Genomic DNA, 16,369 nt, shown 5'->3' with positions numbered 1-16,369 from the left:
GCAAACCCAACAGCGGTAAATATGGAGTAGTGCATGTAGTCCCGTAAGCGCCCGTTCTACCAACACGTAGTACAAGTAAGCAATCAACAAAAAAAAAAGAGATCTTTTCCAAAGCAAAGACCCATGGCAATCGCTCCTGATCCCACGCATTCCCAAATATGAGTTGCAGACACGACACCAACAAAGCAACAAACAACATTCCCTCACCAATGCCACTCAAGTTCGTGATTTCGCTTTTGCGTGTCTGTCCAACTGCCGCACACCAGATATGGCCGGCACCAATACAAACATAGCAATAAAGTGAATTAGGGCAGTGATGACAAATGTATACTTATATCCCTTCGCACTAGCAATGTATCCGCCCATTACAGAACTTGCCGACCACATGAAAGAAACAAAACACTCGAATGCAGCCCACATCGCACGGTTCTCCCTGCGAGCGCAGTCCATAATGATACTGCGTGTAACTCCCGCGGTGGAATTCATTAAAGCATTACGGCAAACATATATCGGTAGAAGCGCAACAAGAGGAAGTTCAATCACACCCATTGTTAGCAACAGTGATGCACTAAGTGTGCGTACGAGTATGGTGGCACTCACACGATCAAGGTGATGCTCGCTGAGATAACGCACCATCGTAGAAGAAAGCGCGATACAGATATTGGAGGCAATGTTTGTAATGAAAAACATAATAGGAGTTACGTGACGTTTTTCAATGAAGTACAAAGATATATATTGTAACGTGATACCTGAACCCGTAGCTATCAGAAGGTCAGATAGACTAAGCAAAAACGGTAAAGCTGACACAGTGAAGAGCCATTGCCAGGAGGATGTGACCCCAGTACAGAGGTAGTCACAGCAATTTCTTTCCTCTTCCTCAGATTCTTCATCCCAGCCGTCCTCTTCGATTATATCCTTAGTTCCTCCCAGTAAAGGTTTGGTTGATGAGTCACCATCAGTCAGTCGACGTTGGCTTGCTTCCGATGCGGATTGCTCGCAATCTTCACACCCATCATCAACGTGGAGAATGTTTTTGTCTTTCATGCCGAGTAAAGCAAAGAAAGCGGTGGGGTGAACGGCAAGACCGGTATACATGAGAATCTTCAAGACATTTGTATCCCAGTCGTTTCCAAGGTAGAGTGTCATGATAAGCAGGATAAGGGAGCCAACGCATGAGCTTGTTGTTTCATTGATCCACTTCAGGTTGTACACGAAGCCGCGCTTTCCTGATTCAACACTGTCAGCAAACAGCGCTTCAGTCCCCGTGAACGCCATCCCTCCATACATGCCCCACAGCGCAGAAGCAAAGTAATATATCATTATATCTTGGGTTGTAATACCATAAACTGACATGATCACAGCAACCAAACCACAAAAGGCGCTGAGGCGGCAGATGACTTGACGGGGCACATTGCGAACACCACCAGCTATCAATGCGCCAACGATTTGTGCGACTCCAGCGGCAGCGGATACCCAACCAACTGCAGTATCACCTGCAAGGCGACTGACCATCACCTGGTACGGTTGGGAAGACCATATGGAGGACGCAGCACCATCAATGAATACAAACAACAACACACCCCTAACGTTACTGTTCTCTAATTCCTTCCGGAAACTGCGGGGCTCCTCAACGATATCATTGTCTGTGCTGCTCATAGGTAAGAAGTGTGATCTAACGTAAGATACAAGGGTATGTATAAATAGTAGTGACAAGGTTATAAGAATCAGCCCAAATATAAAATTAAAGAGTGATGACAGCAAATAAGGCACTCAAAATGAAGAAGAAGTTAAATATAAATTGGCCACCGTAAAGGGAGCAAATAAGGGCGAAAAGCACGGTGGCATGTACAGTTAATAATGTGCCACTAGAGGCAGAGAGTCAATAAACCGGGTACCACAACGTAGCCGATCACAATGAGTGGTGAGTCCAACCCAAAAATTGAGGAACCAAGCGTAACAAAGTTCGTAGTGAACAGCCACCTCAAGGTGACGCATTGTTTGTGAATTAGATATGCATGTAGAATATATATACATATATATATATATCCCACAACTGGAGACGTTATATTCTCAATTAAGATACCAATTCCACATACGGGCAAAATGCGTGCTCTCCTAGATGACTCAACTTCCTAACCTGCAGCAAACTACACATAACGAAAAACTATGTCGACAAAAACACAAACGTACAGCAAATGGTCAGCAGAATACTGAACCATCCCAACAACACAAACTCAATTACCGCAAAACCTTGCCGCGCCTATCCAACTGCCGCACACCAGATATGGCCGGCACCAATACAAACATAGCAATAAAGTGAATTAGGGCAGTGATGACAAATGTATACTTATATCCCTTCGCACTAGCAATGTATCCGCCCATTACAGAACTTGCCGACCACATGAAAGAAACAAAACACTCGAATGCAGCCCACATCGCACGGTTCTCCCTGCGAGCGCAGTCCATAATGATACTGCGTGTAACTCCCGCGGTGGAATTCATTAAAGCATTACGGCAAACATATATCGGTAGAAGCGCAACAAGAGGAAACTCGTTAATACCTCATTTTTCTTCATTTTGAGGATTTTTGTCGTTTGTTAATGTAATGCTATTGGCTCGAGCATTTTGCGGTGAATTATAACATTGTGGGTATAATCGATTCGAAAAAGTAATGGAGATGCCACGCTCAGCATTATTGTCGTTTTGAGTGTTCTACTTATGTTGTCTAGTCTGTTCTTTGTATTCATTGTGGACAAAGACAAGCTATACTTAAGGTGGCAGACATCTTTCTCGTTGTCTTGTTGCTCAATCGTCGAGTAGTTTCTGATGATTTCCCTAGTTCGTCATCTTGATGTTCGTGAAGGTGTGTCTTTCTAGTACCGTATTCACTCTCCTCCTAGCATGGGAGTGCAAGCGTTTATTGAGAGCAACATATATGAGAAATGGAAATGGCGGCAAACGATCTAACCGTTTTGCTTTCGTTAATGCTGGTGTGATTTCGTACGGAGGATGATACATGACAAAAGAACCTTTATGGGGCCGGCTCCAATCTACAGCCAAAATCTTCCATAGCTCACCTCATTGCAGATTTCTGCGGCAAAAGACACGAGCTTCTCGTTTGCACCTGCGATGATTGTTGTTGTCCGCTCCATTTCGAACTCATCCCCCCATATATTTTTCACGACACCCCCCGCCTCAGTGACCAGAAGGTTCCCTGCACAGACGTCCCATATCTTGCCGGAGGGCTCCATGTAGAGGTCAATCCGACCCGAAGCAACAAAAGCTAAAATGAGTGCACAGGCGCCGTAACTGCGCAGTCCCTGGACTGGACACATGGCAAGCTTCTTTCGAATATGTGCTGCAGCATCTAACATTTCGCAGTGCTTTTCCTTTCTGGCTTTCTCCAGGTCGTTGCTATTTTTCTCCCGTTCCTCTGCCGATAGCACGGGACGCATTGGGTAGCCAAAGACCACCATAGCCGCATCTTGAGTAGTGTCCGTCTGCACGACTATGCGTCTGCCATTGAGAAAGGCCCCTTGGCCTCGAATGGCAGTGTACATCTCACCAGCGTAGACGCCAGAGGAGGTCGGTCCTGGGGGGTTTTTGTTTATAGAGGGGAGGAACGGGCAATAAATCACCGCAAGGACCGTTTCCTTCTTTATGGTGAGTCCAATACTCACGCAGCAGTCGCACGACCCATGCACAAACGACATAGTGCCATCAATGGGATCAACAATCCAAGTCGGTACGTCTTCCAGTTGCTTATCAGGGCATATTTCTTCCGTAATAAAACCGAAGCGAAACGAAGTGTAACCTGCTCCGCGCTTCTGGTTTTCAACCGTTGACGAGTATTGCTGAAGAACATTCATTATCGCTTCATCGCAAAGTTTGTCGTAATATGTGACAAGATCTGTGGTTGAAGTTTTGGCCTTTATGTCAAGGAGCTGAGAGACGCTGGGATTCACCGCTTCGGTGCCTGACGACACATCAACACTGTCAGAGGCATCTTTTTGCATTTTTGAAGCTATGGTTGCAATGGTTTCCCGGCGGTACTGGTAGAAGTCCCACATGATACCACCTGCTTTACGAGCTGCCTCTATTGCCGCACCAAGCGCTTCCTCCAAATTAATGTCATACTCAGCCATTGGTATGGAGCGTTGGGACAATCGCACGTCAATCCAATATATGTATATAGGATATTGTGCAATATAATATAAGGATATATACACTCGTATATAGTATTGGTTAATACAGTTAAGACGCCTAACGAGAATGTATGTAGCTATTACCTTTCAAACGTAGAAGAGCGGGAGTGGTGATAGAGGTATGAAATCAACAACATCCATGACAACAAAAGGGCACATCACGAAGGAAGAGACGACACTGTGTGCACGCAACTGCGTTTCCGCAGAAAGACATTTTAAAGTCGAGTAGAGCAGGGGCTACGTCGTATCAAACAATAACCACGCGATCCCCGTAGAGCATTGTCGGGAAGAGTATATGCAGGTGCCAAGGGCCACGTGTCCACGACAATTACAATATTCTTCTTAGAAAAGCATTAATGTTCCCTATTACCAAAGGAACAAGCAAGTGCGCACTCCCGAAACAGCCTAGGCTCTCTTCAGATCACCTTCCAACCGTTTAGTGGCACTAAAAAAATGATTCCACATTAACTGTTTTTATCCATTCGGTCGCAATCTTTCAATCAGTGAAACTGTAAGCAATTTCCCCCCACAACTGCTAGATAGAGATTACGGCGGGCAGTAATGCTGTACGGAAGGCGCAAATACTAGCAAATCACCTGATCTCCAACCCCTCTCAGCGCCACGAGTTGTACGGAGTTCCTTCATTGTTAAGAAATCTCCCGTGTGAAAGGAGGGCTTATCTGTGCGCAGAACCGTCATGCTCTGCACCTGCACCCTTCTGTCAACGTTTGCGTAGACATGAAAAACACACACTTTTGCAGCGGGTGCGGCAGGCCGACGGCCGCTTTCACTATGTTGACCGGCAGAAAATGATGCAGTGCCTCCCTTATGTGTTCCCATTTCCATATTACCTCTTTGCGCTTCCGTGCACACGCGTTTAGCCGGATGTTCGCCATTTGCCTCATCGCCGTACCTCCTGTCCTCAGTACCATCGCGACCATTCAGCTTATAACTATCGCATTTGTGAGTCCGGTCCTCCGCGGAGACATCAGGGCTCACATCATCATTAGTATGGGATGTAATCTCCCCTGACTTCCTAGAAGACGGCGGCAACAAAACTAGTGCTGCAGCTGGAGTCGACCGTAGAACCTCTTCGAATATTTCCCGGATTGTGGTGTCTTTCCAAACGTATATTTGAGCCTTGAAAAGAGGAGGGATGGCTCCATGCCTCCCCGAGCCCCCTCTTGCCCCAATTCCGTGTATCCTGGTGCTTTTCGTATCATTGGGAACTAAGGATGCAACAGGCCGAGTGAATGCAACAGGTTGAACCTCATCTACACTCGTCGCCACAATTACGGACAAACTCTGCGGAACCTCCGTGGGTTTGAGACGATTGATGGCAAGGTGCCCTCTGGGGGCTATCCAAAACTCCTTGCGCGCCTGAGCAATTTCGCTACGAGCAGAGGGTAATGTCGACCTCATGCCCTCCCCCCACAAAAAAAAAAAACAACAACCACTTATTACTTTCAGAAGTGTCACTCTCACCCCTTTAAAAGTTCAGATGAAAACAGAATGTGAATAACAACGACGGAACACAAACGCACTGGTGAATGCACATATGTATCTACGTCGGCACATGTATCAAGATGTAATGCATGGAAAGATGCTGGAAGCACAAAAGTGAAGTGAACGAAAAATAAAAAAAAACGAAACAGGGGGCATATCTCGTCCGTAACGGCATTGCGTGCCGTTCTCCTCGTGTCCTCACATATTCCCCCATTTATTTATTTAATTTTTTGCGAACAACAGAAGACCGACCGGAAGGAGAAGCAACGCAAACCAGTTTATATTACTTGGTGACACCACACCAATTCACAACACCAGCGCGCTGCTGATGATATGGGGGAAAGAGGTGATAAATTTTGGGAACAAATGTAAAAACATAGACAAATACACACGTTGCCGTAACCTCAATTCTATTTATTTCTTTGCTTCCTCACAAGCACAAACTTTGGAAGAGAAGGGGGAAAAACAAAATAAATAAGTAATCAAATAGATGGATGTATAAATGATTAGTACTCAACAAACCTCAGAAACAAACGTTTACTAATAAACAATCATACTAAATGGGTGAAGTTTTTAAGCATATTTCTAATAAATGCGCCTCACCCATTTTCCTCCCCCTTTGCTTCCCTCTTCCTACAACTTTCTGCCTTGAGAAAAGGAAACATGATAATAAAGATAAACAAGTAGGTAAACGACGTAAAAAAAGGGGGGCCTGACACATAGGAACAGAGTAAAGAAGAAAGGGGGGAAATTTAAAGAACCGTTCCTTCCCCCCTCTCTTTTATGCATTACCGTACGCACACAACTTCTTTCCCATCTCCTCCTCTTCACTAGCGTCCTAATAATAACAATACAGAACGTAATGTAAAATGTTACATGTTATGATATTGAAGTGAAAAAAAATAAATGAATAAAATGAGGTGAAACTTCAGGTGAGCCGCGGATGAATATTGGAGGAAGAAATAGGCTATGAAACGCGCATGAGTCAAACAGATGCACGCTAAATACACCTCCGCGAGACATAAACGAAACAAATATATGAACAGCAGAAAACAGACATACCAAAAGGAACCACTGTGGTAAAGGTACTGAAGAAGTGGTGTAACAGTGTCAGCATTCAAACCTCCGTCATCGTGTAAAAATTATTTGTTCTTTCGGTATCTTGCTTGGTGTGAGGGGGGTGGGGATGTATAACTGCACTTTCCTCATTCACGGGGTGCACAGCCCCTGTCCAAAGAGTAATAATGAAGATTACGAAAACGGAGCGAAACGATAAAACAATACAGCAACCATAGCCAACCTGAAGTATTTTCTATGTACATTAATATATATTAACATATATATATATATATATATATATATATATATCCGCACGTTTTACCAGTTGTCTGTGCCATAATAGAAACTTAAAGCTTAGCCCAAAGACCCCACGCTGTGCCCGACACCACACACTGCAGAACTGCAGTAGTCCCTGGCCGTTTTATCAAGTAGATGGACATATATAGAGATATATAACTGCTTGCTCCCGCATGCGAGAGAGCTTCCAGCGCTCCATCACACGGGCAACTGACGGAAATGGGCATCACACAAATTAAAATGGTAAGACTGGGGGACGAGGGTTTGAGCTTTTCCCGAACTGTCTTTCCCTCTCTCTTTCCACATCAACACCCCGAGCCACCTCCACACAAACGAAAAAGTTCCTAGCCAGTAAGTTAATCGGTTTCTCACTTCCCCTCTTCCGTTTCACCAGCGCAAGCAGCGGTCTGAGCAGGGTCGCTACGGGAGTCAAGATTCTTCCTGAATACTAAACGTCCTCTGCTTCGCTTCCCCTGAATGAGCAGGGACACAAATGTGATGATGATAAGCACAGCTTGATACGCCAGGAGCACGACAATGGACTTCCACCAACTCCAACTGTCAAAATTAAAGAACTCAATGACAGATTGACCATCGGGATAGCGGCAGTGAAGGTCAGGTGGGTCACAAATCTTTTCAAGTCTGCTGAACTCATTGATAACGACACCAAGGTAGGCGTGACGAGGGAAAGAAATGACGATCAACCACGACCAATAGGGGTGCAACCGTTCTGTGTTGGCGTACAACCCGGTTACTATAATGAGCGGGAGAAACACAACAGGAAGCAGCGCGTAGGTTGTGTTGATGGACTTGAAGAACGTTGCGAAGGCGAGACCAAAGGCATACGCTGTGAGGGCTAACTGCACCAACAGAAACCAGTGCACCATAAAGGCGGAAAATGAAGCGTAAAACCCGATCGTAAAGTAGGTGATTAGAGCGAACGCCGTGGGGAACGCAACCTGAAACGCCGTCTCAGCGATAAACTTTGCGAGCACGTAAGTCAGCGCATTGTACGAGTCGGTGGATTGCTCCTGAAGATACACAGCACGTTCCGGTGGGTAAGCGGCGGCGCCGTACATTGCGGACGAAAACATGCCATTAATTAACACCATATGTAGAACACCGAGACGATCCTTCACGCCATTTTGATCCAAAGTAATCCGAAAATAGAAAAGGGCCATCAGAATACCAACGAAGAGTGTCTGCACGAGTCGAACAAAGACAGCGCTTGGGTGGCGGGGATACATTCGATAGGAGCGTTTCGTAAGTTCAACCAGTTGGACAATCCAGCTGGATCCTTTTTTCTTTAGATGGTCTTCCAGGTAGGGGTCTCTCTCCGTAATGGGGCCCGACACCTTTAACAGGCAGGGATTCGTGCTCGCGGCTGGCGTCGTCAGATAAAGTTCCCAGGCCCGCCACAACACCTCTAACTCCTCCTTCGGAAGCTGAAGGAGTTCCATGAAGTACTCACAGGGATTTGTCCGCGGGGGCACCTGATGACCGATAGATGCGAAGTATGCTGTGGCCTCCTCCCTCGGTCCATGATATACCACATGACCCTCAGAGAGTAATAATAGGTCATCGAATGTCTCTACGAGCTCAGAAGATGGTGAGTGAACGGTTGCGATAACAGTTCGCTTCTCCTTCTTTGCGAGGTCTTGAAGCATCTGACCCACGCGAAGGGCGTTGACGGAGTCGAGGCCAGTGGTTGGTTCATCCAACACAATAACACAGGGGTTTGCCACGAGAGCCGTGGCCACATTAGCTCGTTTCCGTTCACCACCCGACACACCCTTTACAAGTCCTGGAATACCCAACACGGTGTCCTGGCACTCTACAAGGTGCAGACGGTTAATGACTTCATTCACAAGGACTTCTGATTCGCGAGGCCCCAACCCGAGACGTACGCGGCATGCAAAGTAAGTGGCTTCATACGGTGTGTCCATGGCCATGACAATATCATCCTGCGCCACAAAAGACACGACCGCCCTGTACCGATCTGTGAATATCGCATTGTTAAGGAAGCAACATCCTTCAAGGTTCTTTTCTGTGCCGTGCAGTTTTCCCGTGATGGCGCTCATCAATGTAGTTTTTCCGGCACCGGATGGCCCCATGATTGCGAGGACCCGCCCTCCCAAAGCCGTCCCACTCATCTTGTGGATCAGCGTTTTTTTTATCTTACGCCCATCACTGTCCTTCGCGGGCACCTGAAAGGCCAAGTTCTCCCAAGTGTAGTTCACTACCCTCTCCATGCAGAGTTCACCCTCGAGGTTTATTGGTGCTCTTCCAGTTTCAGGTGAATCCGGCATTTCTTATTTGTATCACTCACTGAATACTCTTTTATTTTTTTTTTGCTTTTTCGTTTCTTATTCTCCGTCGGCCTGCTGCTTTACAGTGCAGATCGTGTGGACGCGATTGTGGTTTAGAAGGGATGATAGCTTTCGAACTTAGGTACTGTTTTCTACACAGAAACAATCAATTAAGCAATTGTGACGGCGAAGCAGCATACAACGAAACCATAAAAATAATAAAGAGGGGGAAAAAAAAAGAAAAGCGAAAGGATGTAAAGAAGAAAATACGCAACAGGGTGAAATGAAAGAACAGGTGGCAGAGGGAGCAGTGCCCAAAGGCCTACATGCTCGCAACCACCGATTAATTTGATGAATCAAAGAACGAAGCAGACACTGGAATAAAAAAAAGGCGTTTTATCAAAATAAACAAAATAGGAAGCAGGAGAAAAAATTGCTTCCCTTTCCCTTCCCTCACAAAAAAAAAAAAGAAAGACAAACAAACAAACCATTCATCACCTCTTTTTCACTCTCTCCATCACCCAGTTATTTCCCATCGAACAAAAAAAAATAAGCACATAAATAAATAAAACCAGCAGAAGACGAAATACATATCAAATGGGTGGGAACACACAAACACACACGGAGGGATTGAATACATGTTGGGATCGCAGAGGTGCATACAAACAAGGAAAAAAGGGGAGAAAAAAAAAGCCATCAACAGAAAATGAAGAAAAGGCTCTCGGTTCCTAACAGTAACGAGTCAAAAACGAAGGATACCAGAAAGTCGCTTTTTGTCGCTTACACACACAAACACACACTCACATACATATATATTATATTGCTTAATATGATATGAGCGCGCGTGCTTGCGTTAACGCATAAGCGTGAACAACGAAGCAGCCTTCAAAGCCACTTTCAGTGAAAAAAGTATTAGCAAAAAAAACGCGAGTAACAGACAGCAGCAGAGCATCTTCCCTCTCTTTCAACTTCCCTAGTCTCCTTATTTTCACACATATACAAAAACCAATCATATATTTCTTTGCATCTACTCACCAGCACTTACAGTTGCGTGGGTGTACCTGAAAGCACCAATAACTTCTCACACTTCCGACACTTCCAAAAAAGTACGATTTAGAAAGAAGAGATATCAGCACGTATCAATTAATACAGGCTGACGAAGCAGAGGGACAACGGACATTTTCACCCATTTGTTTCTTCCTTTCCCACCTGTTATGGATACATAGATACATAAGAATGTTCCTAACATGAGTCTCCCTTTCAACCAACTGTACATTTCAGTTCCATCAGGAAAAAGAAAACGCACTACTTCGACTTCTCCAGTTTGATGAGCTCAAGGATACCGTCTTGCATTTCCTTTACGGCTTCATACTCCGATAGGCCGAGGCGGCGCTTGTTGCTGATATCATAAATTCCGTCAGGGCTGTCAGAGTGCTCACCAGCTGTTCCACGTACCTGCAGGTTATATTTTGCAGCAACCTCCTCAAGTTTAGCGCGATCAGCACCAAGTTTCGGTAATTTGATGTGCACACTTGCGCGGATCGTCGTGCCGAGGTTCGAGGGGCAGAACGTCAGGAAACCAAGTCGATCATCACGAGAGAACTCCACCTTTTTTTCAATGGTGTTCACTGCCTTCACAAGACGGCCGAAGACCTCCTTCAAGTTCCCGCCCTTCTGCATGGAAATGATACGCAGGTGGTCCTCTTCATTCACCCACACGAGGAATGTCTTGTCATTGTTATGGTAGATACCACGACCAGTTGGCCAATACTCGCATGCGCGGGCAGCTTGCAGGAAACGATCGCCCTCCTTGAAGAGGAAGTGGTCATCAATTAGCTGCTGTTGTGTTTCTTTCGTCATGCCAGAAAGCGGATAATAAGTACCTTGCAGATCATCTGTCATTGTGCTCAGTTGTTCCCGCACACGTGACTCCATTTCCTCGTACTGCTCCTTCGTTAGGCATGGGTTGAATGGGTAACCGGCGAGACTGCGGCCACAGCGCACACGGGTGGAAATAACATATTTACCTTCCGGATCAACGTCAACCAGCGTATTTAAGTCACCGAAGTCCTTTGGTGGTTGTTTGTCCGTTACCTTAAAGCCGTTGTGGTAATCCTCAATGACGGGATCGAAGAGGTCGGCAAACACAGTGTAGGCTTCTGCGTCTGGTGCATATAAACCAACACCGGAATCGAGGTTCTGTACACCAGATTGAATGACATCAAGTAAGGTAGCACCCAACTTCGTCTTCTTGTCCTTTAGCTTCTTGAAGACATCACTTGTCAGATATTTCTTCAACAGCGAGTGGCAGTCCTTTGCAGCCTGCAGTTTCGCAAAGGCCTTTTCCAACTCGGCAGCAACGTCGCGGGTAGCCATCTTTAATTTTTTTTCTTGTTTGGTAGATATTTGTTAGCTTTTCGTAGAAACTAATAAAAACGGTGGCGTTGCAGTAGGAAAAGGAGGGAACATACGCGCTGAACAAACGTTAAGTTAATCCACACTTTTCAACATGCAGTGGTTAAATTTTTTTGTGCTTTCTAGACTTTAGTTGTTTTTTTTTGCCACATTGCCGCTATAACTTCTTTTCTTTAGTCGCTTTGGGTACGGCCGGTGAATGAAGAATATCCCGTCACTTGCATCGCCAGTTTTATTCGATGACTGTCACCCGATGTGGTACCGGAAACACGCATTAATTGACAGGTGTATCAAAAAAAAAAATGCACGGATTACTGGGAGAGGGGCTAATGAAAAGTCGATACTTTTTGGTGTTTTATAGTTTTGATGCCCCGTGAAACTCATATTTGGTGCTTCTCACCGGCAACCATATTCGAGGGACAAAGCTCTGGTGACGTGTTGCATATTGCTTCTGTGCACCGCCCTCTGGAAATAGGGTATTCCTTGCGAATGAAGGAAAGACATCGATGCTGGTAGCTAAACGCATAGCAGTCGTTTGGAGAAATCAGGTAGGACGATATATTGTCGATTGGACGGCGTGCATAGCCCTGTGACACGTGTGGTGGATCCACAGGCATTTGAATTCTCTCGGCTGCTGACACTCGTTGTAATGCCTCATTGTATGCCCAATAGGTAGTGGGCCCGGCCATAACGCCGAAAGACAAAAAAGGAAAACCAAACGAGCACATCGCTGGCGAGTCTACGGACCCGAGCAACACCACCTCCCTCGTTGTATAAAACCCGCGGAGATCGCACAACCAGTCCCTATCGACATGCGGCTCCACAAGCACAACACACGGGCGGTACTTGCGAAGGGCATCAGGGACGGTGATTGTCTCGCAAGGAAACACGGTAGTGAAGCTTTCAGGAAGTACTCCATGCCCAAATAATTCTGAAACAAACCCATCACGGGAGAGCAAATGTTTGTTGCGGCGCTGTCTTCTCGCGGCGTACTCGGGCGGTTGCACAGGCACCACAGGGAAAGGGAGGAGGCCGCTGTTGTTTAATAACCACGCCAGACGCCCGTTACCAAAAAAAGAAACAACAGGTGTATCAAGAGAGAACGGTTGACCGGCATCGGCCTCATGCTGGTCTCCGTCATTGGCATCCCTACCGCGCTCAGTGAACAGAGAGGAACCGCGAAATGCCTTTTCCGCAGCGATAATTTCGCCCACCCGGCTCCGGAGGTACAACACCAGTTCCTGAAGACACTCAGCTGTCGGAAAGAAATCATCACCGGAGAGAAGTGCTATGGCACGTGCGGGCCCCATGCTGTCGAACTCTGTATGCATGATGTTTCTTATCTGTGGGAATGTTGATAAGTACATACGTGCGTCCGACCCGTTGCACTGCGACACGGGAAGCATGGCGTGACCTTGTGTCACAGCAAAAGGGGTGAATTCGTAACAACTCCCCCATTTGGGTGCCGCGCTAGTACCGACAGTTTCCTGCGACGGTTGTGCTCGTGGGGCTACGTATGGGGCAAGACCGAGCAACTCGCGGACTTCAGCATCATGCATCGTTCGGTCGCGCATACAAAAACGCTTCATGCGACGTCGGTCCCTCTCGTTAAGGCGACGTACAAAGTCCATTAATGTTGCCCGGCACCACATCGTATAATCTGCAGCAAAATCCCGCTGAAGCTGGCAACGGCGGTCTGCCCTCATGTCGCGGTGGCAATCAATCACATCAGCAAGTGGGACGCCATCGGGGCTCAGGAAGTGTGCGACGCCACACGCCGGAAGATATCCCGGCGGCCATTGCGCTACCTGCGCTGGAGGGAACATTCTTTTGACAGTACTCACATCTAGTCGGGGTACGCCACCAGGTTGGGCACGGCAGGCTTGAGTGAAGGTGCAACAAAACATAGCCCACTGCGAGTCGCAAACCTGAAATGCCACTTGCAATGGTCTTGCACTTGCCTAGTGCCCTTACCCGTACCAGAGGAGAAGCATGAAAAGAAAAAAATTTCGTATATATGACAAATCGCAAAAATAATAATAATAATAATAATATGTTAGCAACAAAACAATGGAATAGTTCTACATCAGACACACTAACAAGAGAGGATTCGAAAAGCGTAATCGGAACAGTTGCGTACAGCAGTTCGACACAAATACGATTCAGGAAATTTGGTAGAAGAGCAGGGCAGACACTTCGGCAACAGTGGCGTGGACACGCGTTCACCCCCCCCCCCCCATACAGGCCCCTGTTCTGAATCCTTTTACTTGTACACACCAATAACTTCACAAATTCTTTCACGTGCCTCAACTTCTTCCCCCAACGTAGAATTATGCGGAGTAGACCAGCATGGTGCTACAGTGAAGAACACATGCACATACACGCATACGCATCTTCCAACACATTTTTTTAAAAAATACAAGTAACAACAATCAAGTCACTCAGCAAGTAGTGGAGCCACCGGAAGCAAAGGCAATCATCACCTAATTACGTTTCCAAAATTTTAAAAAAGACCATAACAATGATATCAGCAGCAAATAAAGCAAAAAGGTCAACAAAGAAGAAAATTAAGAGGGGAAATGTATGAAAGAAAGGAAAGAACCCTACAAGTTCGAACCAACAAATGGTTTGGCGCCATCGGTTACGACAGCCCGATTCTCCAGTTTGATGAGCTCAAGGATACCGTCTTGCATTTCCTTTACGGCTTCATACTCCGATAGGCCGAGGCGGCGCTTGTTGCTGATATCATAAATTCCGTCAGGGCTGTCAGAGTGCTCACCAGCTGTTCCACGTACCTGCAGGTTATATTTTGCAGCAACCTCCTCAAGTTTAGCGCGATCAGCACCAAGTTTCGGTAATTTGATGTGCACACTTGCGCGGATCGTCGTGCCGAGGTTCGAGGGGCAGAACGTCAGGAAACCAAGTCGATCATCACGAGAAAACTCCACCTTCTCTTCAATGATGTTCACTGCCTTCACAAGACGGCTGAAGACCTCCTTCAAGTTCCCGCCCTTCTGCATGGAAATGATGCGCAGGTGGTCCTCTTCATTCACCCACACGAGGAATGTCTTGTCATTGTTATGGTAGATACCACGACCAGTTGGCCAATACTCGCATGCGCGGGCAGCTTGCAGGAAACGATCGCCCTCCTTGAAGAGGAAGTGGTCATCAATTAGCTGCTGTTGTGTTTCTTTCGTCATGCCAGAAAGCGGATAATAAGTACCTTGCAGATCATCTGTCATTGTGCTCAGTTGTTCCCGCACACGTGACTCCATTTCCTCGTACTGCTCCTTCGTTAGGCATGGGTTGAATGGGTAACCGGCGAGACTGCGGCCACAGCGCACACGGGTGGAAATAACATATTTACCTTCCGGATCAACGTCAACCAGCGTATTTAAGTCACCGAAGTCCTTTGGTGGTTGTTTGTCCGTTACCTTAAAGCCGTTGTGGTAATCCTCAATGACGGGATCGAAGAGGTCGGCAAACACAGTGTAGGCTTCTGCGTCTGGTGCATATAAACCAACACCGGAATCGAGGTTCTGTACACCAGATTGAATGACATCAAGTAAGGTAGCACCCAACTTCGTCTTCTTGTCCTTTAGCTTCTTGAAGACATCACTTGTCAGATGTTTCTTCAACAGCGAGTGGCAGTCCTTTGCAGCCTGCAGTTTCGCAAAGGCCTTTTCCAACTCGGCAGCAACGTCGCGGGTAGCCATCTTTAATTTTTTTTCTTGTTTGGTAGATACTCGCTGTTTTTGTGATAGTGCAACAAGAACAGCTGTTCAGCTTTGATTAAAGGGACGCACATAAAAGAGAAAAGAAGAAAATGAAGTTAAAGTTAGGGGACGTGCTGTTAAAGATGGTGCGTTGTGATCCTCAGCGTTAGGAATAATCAAAAGCGGGAACCGGTCCTTTCTTTACTTTTTCATTTTTTTAACTTCTTTGTTGTCCGTCCTGTAGTTATGCGTTTCTGTTTCCAATGTCAATACTGTTTTAACATCCAGCGGTTTGTGTGGCTTCAATGACTTTGCCCACGCCACAAATCAAAGAGTGGCAGCAATAATTTTTTTTTTTGGTTTGCGCCGGAGCACAAGAATGTATGACGAGTGGATGAGTAGTTCCATACTCTCTTGAGAATAACGCGCATCTGCACACATGTTTATCCCTCTGGACTTCAGATAGAGATTCTCACGGCTTCTCTTTCACCTGTCATCTTTTATTCCCTGGATCATTGCGAGACGTGCTTTGGGTACTCTTCAACTAGGTGGTGGGGAAATCCGTTAAATTTGCAGGACCAAGGAAGAATTAGGGGACAAAAAATAAGGATGGTAGACGACAGAAGGACGGAGCACCAGCTACAATAACAGGCCAGAGGAAAAAAATAAAAATAAAAAAAGATTAAAAGGAAAGAGTAAGGAGAATATCCAAAAAAGAGTACTATTGGGATGGCGCTCGTCTGAAAACGTTGCTTTATCAGTGAACAACCCTACAAAATCTCTCTCTATACACAAGTACCTCCCCCTTCCATCCCGACCCGTTCTCCCCCACACCATTTTCCCATTATGTCATGATCTCTTG

The 16,369-nt window shown here is 46.2% G+C and overlaps 7 protein-coding genes across 7 annotated transcripts, besides 4 other annotated features; all 7 read right to left on the bottom strand.

The window, feature by feature from the left end:
- Nucleotides 1-216: 216 nt before the first annotated feature.
- Tb09.160.4630 (hypothetical protein, conserved) lies at nucleotides 217-1,656 on the bottom strand (the record flags this gene model as incomplete). Its single annotated transcript, XM_821912.1, has 1 exon — nucleotides 217-1,656. One exon carries the CDS (start codon nucleotides 1,654-1,656, stop codon nucleotides 217-219), a length of 1,440 nt encoding a protein of 479 aa, XP_827005.1.
- Nucleotides 1,657-2,022: 366 nt separating this feature from the next.
- Nucleotides 2,023-2,046: a microsatellite.
- A 1,004-nt stretch (nucleotides 2,047-3,050) lies between these two features.
- Nucleotides 3,051-4,145, bottom strand: Tb09.160.4620 (inositol-1(or 4)-monophosphatase, putative; the record flags this gene model as incomplete). The annotated part of the gene is made up of 1 exon (XM_821911.1): nucleotides 3,051-4,145. One exon carries the CDS (start codon nucleotides 4,143-4,145, stop codon nucleotides 3,051-3,053), a length of 1,095 nt encoding a protein of 364 aa, XP_827004.1.
- Nucleotides 4,146-4,751: 606 nt separating this feature from the next.
- Nucleotides 4,752-5,627, bottom strand: Tb09.160.4610 (hypothetical protein, conserved; the record flags this gene model as incomplete). The annotated part of the gene is made up of 1 exon (XM_821910.1): nucleotides 4,752-5,627. One exon carries the CDS (start codon nucleotides 5,625-5,627, stop codon nucleotides 4,752-4,754), a length of 876 nt encoding a protein of 291 aa, XP_827003.1.
- Nucleotides 5,628-7,035: 1,408 nt separating this feature from the next.
- Nucleotides 7,036-7,079: a microsatellite.
- Nucleotides 7,080-7,435: 356 nt separating this feature from the next.
- Nucleotides 7,436-9,376, bottom strand: Tb09.160.4600 (ABC transporter, putative; the record flags this gene model as incomplete). The annotated part of the gene is made up of 1 exon (XM_821909.1): nucleotides 7,436-9,376. One exon carries the CDS (start codon nucleotides 9,374-9,376, stop codon nucleotides 7,436-7,438), a length of 1,941 nt encoding a protein of 646 aa, XP_827002.1.
- Nucleotides 9,377-10,681: 1,305 nt separating this feature from the next.
- Nucleotides 10,682-11,752, bottom strand: Tb09.160.4590 (arginine kinase; the record flags this gene model as incomplete). Its single annotated transcript, XM_821908.1, has 1 exon — nucleotides 10,682-11,752. One exon carries the CDS (start codon nucleotides 11,750-11,752, stop codon nucleotides 10,682-10,684), a length of 1,071 nt encoding a protein of 356 aa, XP_827001.1.
- A 419-nt stretch (nucleotides 11,753-12,171) lies between these two features.
- Tb09.160.4580 (hypothetical protein, conserved) lies at nucleotides 12,172-13,698 on the bottom strand (the record flags this gene model as incomplete). The annotated part of the gene is made up of 1 exon (XM_821907.1): nucleotides 12,172-13,698. The coding sequence occupies one exon, from the start codon at nucleotides 13,696-13,698 to the stop codon at nucleotides 12,172-12,174; it is 1,527 nt and encodes a 508-aa protein (XP_827000.1).
- Nucleotides 13,699-13,823: 125 nt separating this feature from the next.
- Nucleotides 13,824-13,845: a microsatellite.
- Nucleotides 13,846-14,394: 549 nt separating this feature from the next.
- On the bottom strand, nucleotides 14,395-15,507 carry Tb09.160.4570 (arginine kinase; the record flags this gene model as incomplete). The annotated part of the gene is made up of 1 exon (XM_821906.1): nucleotides 14,395-15,507. The coding sequence occupies one exon, from the start codon at nucleotides 15,505-15,507 to the stop codon at nucleotides 14,395-14,397; it is 1,113 nt and encodes a 370-aa protein (XP_826999.1).
- A 659-nt stretch (nucleotides 15,508-16,166) lies between these two features.
- Nucleotides 16,167-16,195: a sequence feature (AT_rich).
- Between the last annotated feature and the right edge of the window lie 174 nt (nucleotides 16,196-16,369).

The sequence above is a fragment of the Trypanosoma brucei genome, chromosome 9, assembly GCF_000002445.2.
Source record: "Trypanosoma brucei brucei TREU927 chromosome 9, whole genome shotgun sequence".
Lineage (NCBI taxonomy): Eukaryota > Euglenozoa > Kinetoplastea > Trypanosomatida > Trypanosomatidae > Trypanosoma > Trypanosoma brucei.
The sequence above is the reverse complement of the archived record's forward strand: the minus strand, read 5'-3'. Positions and strand labels throughout refer to the sequence as shown.